General features: G+C 34.7%; 1 protein-coding gene across 3 annotated transcripts in view; it reads left to right on the top strand.

Moving 5' to 3' along the window:
* The first annotated feature begins 554 nt into the window (after positions 1–554).
* Positions 555–15,117, top strand: part of trh (trachealess) — a 149,688-nt gene continuing 135,125 nt past the window's right edge. For 2 of the 3 annotated variants that reach the window (XM_053760087.1, XM_053760085.2), the window contains exons 1-2: positions 556–768; positions 2,445–2,756. In XM_053760087.1, coding sequence (XP_053616062.1) covers positions 2,605–2,756 — 152 coding nt within the window. In that variant the 5' untranslated portion in view covers positions 556–768; positions 2,445–2,604. Of the gene's footprint in view, positions 769–2,444; positions 2,757–15,117 lie in introns of all 3 variants that reach the window. The other variant, XM_053760086.2, reaches the window with a different exon arrangement.

Below are 15,117 nucleotides of genomic sequence, written 5' to 3'. Positions count from 1 at the left end.
CACATAACCGTGGGACCAATCGTAATGCTATTTTACTCTAGTGTTAATTTTGTGATTAAAAAACTTACGCGTGAAATTGCAAAATGCGTCGTTAAATCTCCGCTCGGGGGGTGTAGCGCCTAATTGAAAATTCGCATTTTAAAGTCCGATAAAAGGCGTAAATATGCCGTTTCTCATTTGCTGAACTAGTATTAAACAATGTAAGTATATAGTTTGAAGAAATTGTTGTTGTTACAAAACCACCCATATACCAACTATACTATTAATTCAACTACACCGACAGTCGAGCCCAAAAAGTGCGAATTATTAGCTTTTTCTTCGATCTTAGCGAAAGTAATTAGGTCACACCCCCGCAACACGTTACCTACGGGACGTGACTCGCCCGTCGTCACGTAAACCTAACCCAATTACACGGGACGTGACGTTCAGTGGTTCAGTATTCGACAGTGCGGGCGAGAGGCGCAGCTCGCTTGTTTCGTATGCTGGGCCGGTTCCGCGCACACATCCACCGCTCCGTATAGTTTGATAGCAGATCCTCAATGACCGCTGGACCGACAGACTCGGCACACGTGTTTCCACCACGGGCCGTCTTTTACCAAAATGCATGTAAATAGTGCACGAGCGCGTGACACGCGGGAACGTTTCTTTCGCGCGCTTTAGTTTTTTTTTCTGACGTGCCAGTGACTGCGGTAGGCCGTGTGATTGATGACTGTGCATAGATACATGTGACTTTTGTGGATTTCGTGGCTGTTATGATAGTGCTCAGTGGTATGTGTGACACAGATCGTAAAGTTGCTTCATTTTTCCCGATGCCTACTAAAGTTTTTCTGGAAATTATCGTGGCGATTATTATCAGCATACTAGATTGAAAAAGATTTTTGTACAATATGAGGGATGCTTTATTTTAAATATTTTACTAAAATACACACGTGCTGAAAATGTTTTTATAACTTCTTCTCTGCAAATCGCAATGCGGCAAATCATATTTGTGAAGACCAATAAAACGCCACCGATACAGCAGTATCAACAACTCAACTCAAATGTCACTAAATCGTCTAACAAGTCCAAATGTTTTCCCATTGCCTCACAAGCGTGTTGAATACTCAAAATCTATTTATTTTATCATAAACCCGAAAAAGTCGTACGATGTCGCGGCGGTGACTTGCGGCAATCCAAACATATGTTATTACTGGACAAACACCAAAAACCTGTAGTTGAGGTTAACAAAACACTAACGCAATAAATACTTTGGTGTGCAAACACTATCGTGTTCACTAATAGGTGCCGAACTGCCGATTATATACGAGAAAACAATGGTTGCGCAGTCGCCGGTATATCGGGTGTCGGGAAAGCTGCGGCAGGCTGCGTACGAGCGCTGATATTTCTCGGAAATTCTAGTAGGCTTTCAATTATTTTGATGTTTGGTAGGAATTTATTTATTCAAACTTTATTTACCAAAATGGCAGGCTTAATAAAAGCATTCTTTACCAGTTAACTTCTGGGAAAAATGTGAAAGATTGATATAGGTGTAAGTAACTTACCTTTATTTGTAAACATAACAATATTTTTTCTGAAATTTTGAAACGATGTTACATTACGTAATTAGTATTTATTGCTTAGTTTTTTTTTCAATATAAATGTTGCTTTGAATGAAAATATAATGTATAAGACGATCAACAGTCAAAAATAATAAAAGCATAAATTTTAGGCGACAATAAAAATGGGTTTTCTTTGTAAAAAATGTTTATCACCGAAGATTTAATTTCGACCAAAAATAAATCATTTGTTTCGGTCCGAAATGTAAAAAATTTGACTAGGTTATCTGTGAGGCCTTTATTAGTCAATTTACCTTTAAATTTGGACTACAGAGATTTCGTCAGGTGAACAAAAAATGACTCAGTGTATTTTTATCAAATTGCAAAAGTATATGATATAAAGTACTTAGAATAATATAGAATTATAGATAATTACATAATTAGGATTGCTATAAAGCCTTGAAGTACTTATTGCGATTGCATTGCAGGTTAAGCACTTACAGTGTCAATAGGTTCAACCTTATCAAAACTAGTAGCATTACATATTGTTTATGTCCTTTTTATACGACCATTAGTTAGCTTGAAGTTGCTTCGTAAATTTTATTTTATGATGGTGTAATCTGCTTAATAATTGATATTTTATAGTTGTTTTTATTTGGTCGTGCTGAAGTTATTAGGCAATTTGCAAAATAAACAATACCTAGATTTTACTACTAGATCAGTATCTAGTGCTATAAAACCAAAAAAATAATGAATATTTAGAATTATATTGAAGTACAAGATATGTACCTGCATGTAAAGTATTACAGTAAGAATATATAAAAGTACATTCCCTTTGCCATGTGTTAAAACGTTTACGACTTTTAGTTCTGTGTCACAGTAACTTACTATTTTGTTATTTTTTCCCAGTGAATTCTATTATTTATACAATGTGCATAGAGAATTGACTGTGAAATTTTATATAAAGGCGACAAATAAAACTTAAAAAAGAAGAAAATACGATGTTTTGAATTAAAATAAAAAGTAAAAAAAAACATTTGAAAATGGAACAGTGAGTGAACATTCGAGAATGGAGCACCCAGGCGGCTTCGCGCCGTCGCACTGGGCGGCTGTGCTCGGCCACGGCATGCACGGCATGATGCAGCATGAGTACGGACATGCGCACGCGCATGCCTCCATGCCCATGGACCTACATGTACCTCAGCCATTCCCCTACTACCGGTAAGTTGCTTGTAACAGATTAGCTTTTGACATTTGATTAGCTTGATTCGTGTCATTTTTCAGTGGGTTACGAAGTCAGTTGCATGCAGGGCATGGTATAGGATTTTTCAAACTATTTAATTGTCTCTTAATACTTTCTATAATTAAATAAAAAAATAGGATCTATATTTTTAGTACGAAAAACATCAAGACGGTTTATTAGCTTAAAGATTGATGATACCTCGGATCGCTACTCCATGAAGCATTTATAATGTCAAAATCGACAACCAAGTTTAAAAAAAATAAGCGTAGAATGTTTGCGCCATATAAGAACTTTTCCCTCACCTTGCCCTTTCCCTCTTGGGATGTGGGTCCGTCACTTTGAAAAGAACTGGAAATGTATCTACGTCTAAAGAAGGTTAGTGTTAGGATTCTTGTTGTAATACTATGGAAGTGTTAAAGCCTTTGAGCATATAGATTCCGAGGAATATGTCCCGGTAAAAAGAAAAAGTAAATTCTTTCGACATAGCGACTGTATGTCGTGGCTGCTACGGGAATAAAATGTATTTTCGGTAAAGGTTTTTAGTTAAGCCGTTTAGTAATTATTGTTAATTATGAAGATAATGCTCCGGAACTTTATCCTCTTGGGAATTTCACAACAGTCAATATCTAACATAATAAAAAAACTAAGTTCGTCTAGTATATAACAAATGACATGTAACATAACTATTGCTATTATATTTATGTCAAACAAACATGTAAGTATTTTTAGGAAGGAATGTAAAAAGATTTAAATAAAAAGTTAAAGTGGTCAGTATCAATAAAAGAAAAAGTTATCGATTTTACGCGCGAATATATTCTCTAATACTAAAATTATCACATTGTCACCTGCTATCAATAATACCTTGCTGTTCGATTTTCGTTTGAATCGAGTAAAAAGTGGCCAGTCCTATATGGTTCGTTATTAGAGTAGGATTCCGCGGCCGGCGCTTTTTACTCCCAGTATGGACTCGAGATGCGGGCTTCGAGCTACAACATTGCCAGTATTCTAGGATATCGATTTGAAGAAATTATGTAACGTATTTGCTTGCCAATTGTCGATGCTTGGTCAGATATTTATATTTTAATACTCTGTGTTTATTGGTTCTTAACACATAATACATCTCTGGTTTTCTTTCCACCCAAAGGCTGGTGAAATAAATAGCTTTTTCGATAAGTCCGTCTTTGCGCTCAGTTATGTTGGAATATCTAGTTCTAATTTATGTTTCTTTTGTACATAGAGTAATGAAGAGTTCACCTACCTATCTATCTATAAAAGAAAATTATCCTTGTCCATAATATAATCCGAATATTTTTATATTTCCAATGCTTTTACATTTTTTTACTATACTATTAAAGTGGCTCACTTTGATAATTATCGAAGATAAGACCTTTACTATTTTCACTGTTACTTTATTCGACAAAAAATAATATTACACATAATACAATGAATGCAGAACTTAAGCCTTCCCATTATTTATCCCTCGCAGAGCGGAATCTAGCAAGAGACATGATAAAAACAGATGCCTAGCCTAATTAAAAATCTAAAATATTCTAGTTCTTGTGCTCATTGATCATTAATATGAATGTGGTTTTTCTTCAGACCTGTCCAGGATTATGACCGACTCAGTCAATCATTTTCAATATAATGGATAGGTATAAATGATTCTCGAATACAGAATCAAAGTAAGGTTATAATTCAAATAAAAATTCCATGCGATTATCGTCCTATTTCTTTTTGACGCTCTCTTTCCATTATATTCCTGACATCTAAGTAAAACAAATAAAGACAAATATTTTTAAGTAACTGGAATCCATTATTTATCGACCCTCTCATCATCATCGGCTAAGACGCCCCAAAAGCTAGTGTTCACTTAAAAATTATAATCTGTTCACTTAAATATTATCCCGGCTGAAACAAGATGTCCGGCTAGTCAACAAATTGTTGAAATGTTGTTGTTGCCAATCAGCTGTCAAGGCTGTCAGTGACCCTATAGAGTCACTAATAAGTCGCTGGTAAGTGTCAGAAAAAAAAAGGTAAAATTATAATCATCAGTTTATTTGTTGTCAGAAAGTAAAGAAATCAAAAAGATCATTATTATTCATACATATATTACTCGCCACGTCAAAAAGTGACTAATTCAAGGCATATTTTGGACTATCTGACGCACCACGGTGCAAATAATATTTAACCTAAAATCTGCTTTTAAATTTCGAATCGATTGCTATCAATCATCGATTGAATCAGACGTCTGTCATTGTATGTCGCCACTAATGTTCTGTTCTGTATAATCTGTGCTCATACGACGTCAAATTATGATGCGAATTGGCGGCAACCGTGTCATTTGAAATATTATCAGAATGGCCGGGGACCGTCTCGGAGAAACCATAATTGTATAGTAGGGCGCATGATCCCAAAAGTGGTTTCCGATGCATATTTCCCCTGATTCCTTATAGTCATATTCCTCATGGCTAAGGGCGTGGACATTAAGTGGAATGTAACACACACACGCGACTTTACGGCAATATTATTGTTGTGGCTTGCTTTTGCCTTTTCCATTACAAAAAATATACAAACTCACTTGCTAACACTGGTGTTAGATAGGTATTATTCAAGTCAACTAAATTCATCTCACAAAATGTTTAGGACTATACCAACCGCCGTTATAATAATAAGTAAGTCAGTGATTTTGCATATTTACGATGAACACGATTATACAAATGACTTATTTTGAACACCGAATGATCCTTTGATAGTGATTTAAAAGGTAACAGAAGTAAGAAATAAACACGAAAAGTTAATTCGACTCAGCGCTGGCAAATTATAATACTGTTTTGGCATTCCATCCATTTCGTTATGAGACTAAAGTCTGTACTTTTGCTCTTTTGGTATTATGTATGAGTGCTACGAGATATCATGCCTTCGCAAAATGTAAATATCACGGAAGTGGTGCTATACTTATATATAATTAAGTTATTTTCGACGTAAGACAAAATAGTTTTTTTTCTTCTTCTGGAATGGATTAGTTCTAATTATGAATTTAAGATTCTTTCAAGTCTGTTAATCAATAAATCGTTGTTTATTTTTTTTTTAAACGAAGTATAGGTACTTAGATACCACCTATATACACGCTGGTGTCGATTGCATCCGAAATGTCGTGTCTCATTTCTTGTTCAGAATCAATATGGATGAAGGCCCTTTGGAAATGAGCCGACTGCCGAAAAAGCGAACTGCAGGAACACGTCGATCGCTCGTTAGCCTTTAAATCTGGAATTTTGAATATTTTTCATATCGACTGTGAAAGGCTTAATTTCCAAAATTTATGCCAGTTTTTATTTTTAAACAATCTCTCCGTCATCCGAGCGTTGTCTCGGTGTCTTCCGCAGCCATAGAGCGTCGGAACCCATGATCTTCTGCATCCTTATTTGTTATAAAATTGGCAAGCATATCATTCTTAACACATGAAATCAGTTTTTCTTTTTAATGTCATTACCATATAAAGTCGTGTTCGTATCTCATTTTAAACTATCCTGTGTCATTCTAATCTAAATCAATTTTATACATATCTATTTATTTTCTAATATTTTTGTTCTCTTGTGAAATTTAATTTTGAACTAGCTGGTATATTGAGTCCCACTGCTGGGTTTGAAGTATTTATTTGGAATTTTGTTCCCGCATCATTATTTCCCGAATCTTATAATTTAGGGACCTTCAAGGCAAGAGAGAATAAGTATTTGACCTAATATTTACCTCATCTTTGTTGTCTACAGGCTAGATTTAGGTCAAACGCACTTAAGCGCATCAATTTGAATTAATAATAAAAAAAATTGGCGAAATTCTATGCTGCTATTATTCTTCAGAGCTATAGTTTCATTCTTCCTACTTATGACCGCAATTTCCCTTCCCATTAAAGTTTTTAAGTTGTATGTGCATTAACCTTAAAAGGACTTCGAAAGTACAGGCGTCATAAATAAAGGGCCAAGTCAAAAAAGCCCACTATGTTCAATTGGCCCTTGATTCCTTCAGTTTACTGAGCGATCGTAAATACTTCACAATTAGTCAGGCAAAGACGGTCTTTATTTATAGAAAAAAGTCTCAACTCTAAGATATGGAGCGATTTTCTTCCAAATGTGGGCACATCTCTCAGTATAAAAATGCTGTCGATTTTGCCTTCTCGGACTTCAACTTAATTGAGAATAAAAAAGAATTTATTATCGTTTTTAAATAAAGATAAAATGTTATACGACAGTTTGATCGTTGGATCTCGGACTAGCTCGAGAAGGCCGAGAGCCTTGTTTTAAAGAAAGAAACAAAATTTCTTTGGTATTTGAATAAATAGTTAATAATAATTTCCATTTATCGGACTTTAATCGCACAGCCAGGGCCTAATTTGTAATGAATTTCAATTTGTAACGCTACTTAAAAAATACATAAGTTTTGAAATGTGTCAATCAGGGCTTTAAGCTTACATCAATATCACTTGACAATGGCGGCAGTTTTCTTGAAAAATTATATAGAAATACAGTTTAACGTCTTTATCAATCTTATATCTACGGGGTATATAGAGCAAAGAATCACGTTTGCTATTCATAGCAGGCTTATTATTATAGAAGTAATCTATGTGATTTGTCCATACATTTATTTATTTATTTATTGGTGAAATAGAGAAATTACTAGGACATCGCCTATGAGAAAAAAGATTTTATTAACCTGTTTTCTTGATTGAGCTGCTTCGTTCTATGTTTTTCTTATGCCCTCAGCATGAAATCAGTATGGTAATATTTTTAGGGTTCCATACAGGTAGGGCAAAAAGGGACCATTGCCTCCGCTATCTGTCGCTCCGTAAGAAGGCTATATTTAAAACTATAATACGTAGACACTTGAACGCACATGAAATTTTAACAAAAGGTGTTTTTTTATTTTCCATTTATGGCATAGAAACTTTAGAAATGAATCACATTGATTTCACCTAGTTGCTACTTTTTCAAAATAAAACCTAGAGAATCCGATGTGAGTTGCGCCGCTTCTAAATTATGGCTGCAAGTGTCCGAGCATCGAACCTTGACGGACTTATCACTCTATTGTTGTGTTATTTACTGAGCCATCGGGTAGTTTATGTGGCAGCACGGGAACACAACTTGCGACCTACAGATAAGGCTAATGCAATTATTTTTTCACTCATTTTTGGTATTGTCTGTTAAAGAAAGGTGTTTGTTTTGATTGAATATAATATTACTTATTGTTTTATTTTTATAAATGTTTTACCAGCATTTCACTTATAACGCTTACTTTTATTGTTTCCTGGAAGATCTTGTTAAAAAATCACGTCCGTGCAGTTAACCGTAGAGGAGTTCCCTCGTTGGGAGTCGACTCTGGGTGGAGACAGACAGACGGAACTACCTACTAAGTAAAACATTAGTACGTCATTATTACTTTATGACATGCTTCGCTTTCGTAGAAATTTCGGAATTTTGGATATCCTTCCTCGTGTAGTAAGAACTAACTAATTTCTTGTAAATCATTAATTACATCAAACTTAGATATATGCAAATGCAAAAATATGTGTGTGTGTGTCGGTTTGTTACTCTTTCTCCTGTGAGTATTTCTGGATGAAAGTACCCTTTATGTATATTTTTACCAATATACCAAATTTCACAACAATCTGTCCAGTAGATTTTGCGTGAAAGAGTAACAAACATACACACACACACACATATATCGCATTTATAATATTAGCAGAACGCTTTAAATGTCAACAAAGCCACTTCCGTATGAAATGACATTCATATCTAAGCAATAGTAACTAACAAGGTAACCAGTGTTCCTACATATCTGACAATTTAATTGCCCCATAGAAATTAATTTGGCCAATGGTCGTCTTGTCTCTGCTCGGGACAACCGCTGAATCGTGGGAACCGGCCATTGAAACCATTTAATGCACCATTCATGTGTAACGGTGTGTTTATTTGTGTGTCAAAGTTCAATTTTTGTGAGTCAGCGCAAATTTTAAAATAACGGAAATTGCATGTTTTAGAAAGCTTACTTTTTTTAGCACATTATGGCGTGTGATTCCCGCCTTATAATCGGATAACTCCATTCTATATACCTTAGTGGAAATCAAGACGACCAAAGAAGGAATTGCCTTGATAGATGATATTCCCAAAGATTTAAGTTAGACAGGCGGCTTCACTTAAAGCACAGCCGTATCCTTAAAATTTAAAGAGTCTTTTTACGCGGCCCTTGGGGTTCGGGGCGTGACAGCCGATGAGAGTTCACTGTCTCCGTCAGTCCTCAACAAGCTAATCTCCTAACTAAGTATGCAGCATTAGTGTCATCACCGCAGTCGGGATTGCGCGGTTTCCCATAGTTTCCCAACCGCTGTGTTGACATTGTGGTGTAGTTAGCTCAGCTCTCATTTCCTGGTTTGTTATAATTAGTGGTTAGTGACTTCGCTAATAAGTCCACGATGTAAATCCAGCGCGTAAACGAATGATAGCCAGGTAAGTAACTATTACAAGTCTCAAATATCATGATGACGATGTCTTCTAAGCCGTGTCCGTCGACTGCGACACCTTGTCAGTTCCTGGCATGAGCTCGGATGTGACTCGTATAACCTATTTTGGTTTTTGCATATGTTGTTTGAAACTATGCGTTTGCATTGTAGGTGTAGGAGTAGGAGGGAGGTTTTTAGGAGGTACTTCAACGTCGTGAAAATTTACAGTCACTTTTCGATTGTCAAACACAACCTACTGGAAAATAAATTTTAAGCAATATTGACACGAGCGCGTTTTCTACGCAAAACGTTGATTAATTTAAAACTACCTAACAACTAATTGTTAATTTAAAAAGTTCAAAGTGCAGAACTCAAAAAACGCGTATAAAAATCTGAGTAGCAACAGACATACAGATGGTCATAATGTTCCTATTTAATGCTTTTATTTGAATTGCACAATAACTACGATCCGTAGCTGGCAACAAACATTGATACTTAAATTCGTACGGTTTGTCAATGTCATAAATTCAAGACGAGAATATGAGTATGAGAGAATATGAGTAATCTCATCAACATTTTTATTGTGTTAAGTGTTTCCAGTATAACTGCTTATGTTTATAGACTTCAATGTGTTTTAAGTACTGTTTGATATTTCATGGTGTCTTGTAATTGATCATCGTTCCGGCAATTTGTCATAGCGATCGATACAAAATGACAAATGGCATCAATTTTACAACCATAATAATTGCACCATAATTGATGTCAAATTGAGTATCCGATCCTTTTCTAGAATGCCGGTAGAACACAAAGCTTTTTTTTTTTTCATAATTACCCTAGTGTAACAGCGACATGTCTCGAAAGGAAATAAAAAGAATAAAAGAAATGCGCGAAAGGGATGCAGGGCAATTGAGCACAAATGAAAAGGCGCCGGGACTGAATTAGGAAAACATTCGGAACTGGAGTGGAGTGGAGTTGCCTTTATTTGATAATTAAAATTTTCTTAACATTAGAATCATAACTTAGAAATACTTAATATTATTTTTTTTTTCTTAGCTATAGCATGTCTCCATTGCTGGGCAAAAGCCCCCCCCCACTCGCTTTCCACGTGTCCCTTCCTTTGGTCTTCTCCATCCAATGTCTCTCAAATACCCTAAGTTCCTCCGACCGGATCGGATAAACATTGATATAGTTATTAATAATGATAGTTGCTAACTTGTTATTATCAAAATAATTTGATAGCAGATGCATTCATTAGTATCGTTAGTTTTACTATTTGGTTATAATTTCACTAGATATCTTCCTTGTTAAATATATAATGACCGTGATCTATTCCAAAGATGATATAAATAATGTATTTATTCAGATATGGGCTCTATCGCACACACGTCAATCAGAGGTAGTTTCTTGAAGTTTATTCAGTTAACCACTGGAGCAGAGGACCACATTTAAATGTCACATATTAGGAAAATAAATAGGTTTTTAACTTACAAATTGGTTTGAACGTATCCTTCATTCAATCCGCTTGTTAGTAGCAAAAGATATAACATTGTAAGATAGACTTGTTGGGTTGGCTTGTTATAATAACTAAAGAGGTTTGAAAGCTACATATATGTATTTTTTATTTTGTAAAAAATATTAGAGATACATTTGATTCCATTGCATATTGCATAGTCAAGTTTACACTACATGTTTCTTTGTGCGGTGATAATAGCGGCGAATTTGCAATAAACATTTTAGTCAATGTGATGTTTGCTGTAAAAAATTTCCTCAGCAGAGACTCCACAAGTTTTTGAAGCCGAGATTGCACAGACTGCAGCGCTCAACAAATGGGGTGTAAGAATTAAAAGGCGCTCAGTGCCCGTCTGTTGCCGCCTTTATTAGGTCGCCATTTCATTATCATCTCGATTGGGGTACATTTGTTTGAACCTACTTTCTAAGGGTTTTTCGTGTTAGTCACTTTTATTTAGTATTTTGTGCTACTTGTAATTTTAGGTTAGACGTAGGTTGACGTCAGGCAGGCAGCCGGCTGTAAAAACATAACCATATCTTCAAAATGTAATGGTAGATTTTTTTCGCCAACCTGGCGACATGGAGCGACATCGGAGCGTCACAGCTACGAATGTAACCTAACCGAGGATGAAAGGTGGACTTGAGCCCCGACGCCATAGTAACCGAGTAAATCGCTCACTGGAAACGGGAAAAAGAACAGAAAACGGATTTTCAACTAAATTTGTTTTGCTATTGCAATAGGAACGAATGATATGAATTTTCCTTTTTAGGAAGGGAACTCATTTCCTGAATTTATTTGTACTCATTATGTATACTTAGATATTATTAGGTGTTTAGGTATTCACAGTCAGACTTTTAAAAGGAAGAATTCGTCCTTGGCTATGTAGCTATTAGACCATTTACTGACTTGTAGACATTACGACGAAGTTGAAGTTGTTCATGACCGTGTAAAGTACTTCAACTATTAACTATTTTCATACGACATTTCAAATATTGTACAAGGCATTCAATCCATGTCTTGCTATTCAAAAAAGACAGCTAAGCTATTGAGCTAAAGTTTAAAATTGTGCGTGTGAATTTTGGTAAAAGAATTAAGTCAAATGCATATTCTCATTTATAATACAATTAAAGAAAACGCAGATTTATCATTTCACTCTAGCGCACAAAAAAATAGAATATTTTTTGCTTACGCTTCTGAAACTATGAAATACCTAGTAAAAGTTAATTCTTTTTGACTGTCTTTTCACAACTAGTGAACGGAAACGGATAGTCTTGTATTTTCATGTAAAGAGACAAAACATTAAATTTTACTTATACTTAGTCCGATTTATTGTGAAACTAGCTGTTAAAAGTCGCCAGTCACTCTACAAGTCCGTCTTCTCTTCTACTTCAAGTCTTCTCTCCAAGTCTCAAGACCCTTAAAATATCTCCTATATACGAATTGGGTGATATTTACCTAGATAAATTGCTTTTCTATAAAATAGAAGATACCTACATGTTTCTTTATTTAGAGCTGCCAGTAACATCAAAATTTGAAGTTATTCTTCTGTTCTCTGGTGATTTTGTAGGTTTATTTATGTAGGCCATTACCTCGTACAAGGCAATGGCGACAAAACTCACACTTTATTAAAGCCTATTTGTTTTATTGAATAAATAATTTTATTATCGTGCTGTGAGTTATGGACCAGTGGACCGGTGGTTACAAATCGCTTGACCGTAGGGGGCTGGTCGCAGGTTCGAACATTTTATTGGGAACTTATATTTTTGTCATCTCCATAGCTTAAGATGCTTTGTTAAACGCAGCCTAGGGTTTTGGACAGCAAGGGCAGAATTACATAAAATAAAATAGTATTAATGTGGTCAAGATAAATCTTGGATATCATCTTGTTATTCTGATATGAGGTCAAAACTTTTTTACAGTCACGTGCTCCAAAAGTTTGACATTATGATTGGTTATAAGCCGACTAAAACTAGATTTTAAGCTGTAGCTATGTATGAGGTAACATCTTCATATCTAAATTTATTTTTTGTTCAAGAGAGCAAAATAAGACAAAGACAAAATAAAATACTCTAGAGTTAAAAAGGTAAAATCTACGTCTAATCGGTTTTTATAAGTAATTTAATTGGGCAAGATAAAATACATAAGTGCCTACCTATTTTTGTCGATTTCCTAGCAATCGAAGTGAAAAGCAGAGTATGCACTTCGACATGACTCTCCATATAATTCAAAATGGATCGTTTTACAATTTTGGTGCACTTATATACTCTACTTTTGTTAATTTTATTTAATATGCCAATATTTAAAGAGAAATGTAAAAAAACAACTACCAAAAGTAGATGCCTAGATTATTACAATAAATACCTATAGTAAGGTAAGGTCTAGTAACTAAGTAAGGTCTATGTCTAGAAATATTAACCAAACTATGCGACGAAAATTATTTGAAAGGATAAGTTAATAACATCTGAGTATCAGACGTAATCACATTTACTAATTATATATCTACATACCCAACATCCTTGGACATAGATTCCACTTCGTAAATTAACATTAAAACGACATAAAGCCCAATTAACGATCGTTCAGTAATTACCTACGACATTCAATACTTTAAATTCAATAAAAACGAAAAGTTAAAAGCACGAGTAAAACAATTATAACCATTAATTATTAAAACATCGGAACAATAAATAACAGCTAGCAGATAGCGCTCCCATTCACAAATTATTCAAAATAACTTAAAAGGTAAAAAGTTTTTGATAAATCGAAGCAATCGCTGTTAAAATTGTTCCGATATACCACCATACAAATCACGATTTCGAACTTTCGAATTTCGACTTTATTGTCCGAAAAAAATGCTTAAAAATTTCCGAAATTGAAAATAAATAATCTGCAAGTGTTAATGAAAACGAAACGTGATATTAAAATTAACTTTGCGCACTAAATTGTATGGTAGATTTAATTGTCACTATGTAAGTTATAATTTTGAGGTTATCTGTCAAAAATGTATGAGAAATGGCGCGCTCCCCGCCTGCCGACCGGTAGAACGATGCATATACGTTACGTTCGGATTCACGCTGGGTCGCAGAACGCGATGTTTATTTGTTTATCCTTGTTGCGGTAAATCATTTCTTGGTCTTGACATCTTTCTTAGTTAGCCGCGGAGACTACCAATTTAAATGGCCGATCAACACTGATTTTATTGATATTGATCTTTATTGATTGATGATTTATTTTCTAAGAACATTATCGAATTGAAACAACGTCTAATTCTCATTTACTTAATACTTTATAATTTGAGATTTCATACTAGTATGAAACAATAGAACTCTAGACTAGATGTAAATTTTAGCCTGCGGCTTCGCCTGAGTGAGTTTCTTACTAAAGTATGCATAATTTACATATCAAAATTGGACTTTTTATTTTCACACTATCGAAGTGTGAAAATAACTTTTAAGCTACAATTTATTATTCGTCTAATTTAAATGTTAATAATTACTAAGTATAAATTAAAGTACATTCATTATAAGAAGTTACCCAAATAACTGTGCCGAGTGTGCATCTCAAAAAACCTTTTGTCCTTATTCATATTGTTAAGTTGAATTTATAAGAATTTATTTAGTATGTATCAGATTTCGCCATATTTATATCGTGTCCAGTATCGCGGGATAAACGAACACGCCATACAATATACTTAATTAGTCCAATCTTAACTTTATGCCCCGAGATTGTTATGCTAATCAGACCTTTCGCCCGAGCCGCTTTAAGTGGCGTTTTCTTCGATTTGTTATAGATTAGATAAAAGTCAATATTTATACAAAAAGCCATTTGGTTGTGTGTTGTGTTTAGTTTATGTGGTTTTTATGGCCGATCTGTTTCATAATTATGTCCGATGTTATGTTATTTAAAATGTCAGTCTGCTATGCTTTCTGTAGGCATTTTCGATATATTCTTTCGCCGCGTTCATATAGATATACCGACTAAGTTAAATGAGCATTCATGAGCGTCAACCATAACAATTAAAGGACGTTGCGCATGTAGATTCTGTGATACTTGACCCGGTGATCAAAAATTTGAAACTTTAAAGTTTCCAATTTTTGATCACTGGGTTGTGGCTGGTCCCGCTCTAGGTCAATCTGTATATTACGAGATTGACAAGGATATCTGAAAGGTTGAAGGAGTCGCCGCTGTCAAAAAAATTATATTTACAAATGATTTTTGAAATTTTCCAATTTTGATTGCAGCCGGGTCAAATATTCTTGTCGTAACATTTTTAAGTCCTAAGTATATAAAAGATTTTGGCTATGGACTCAACGATTCAAGATAACTTTTTCATTGTACG

The sequence above is a fragment of the Plodia interpunctella genome, chromosome 19, assembly GCF_027563975.2.
Source record: "Plodia interpunctella isolate USDA-ARS_2022_Savannah chromosome 19, ilPloInte3.2, whole genome shotgun sequence".
Classification (NCBI taxonomy): domain Eukaryota; kingdom Metazoa; phylum Arthropoda; class Insecta; order Lepidoptera; family Pyralidae; genus Plodia; species Plodia interpunctella.
This window is presented reverse-complemented; position numbering and strand designations above follow the sequence as displayed.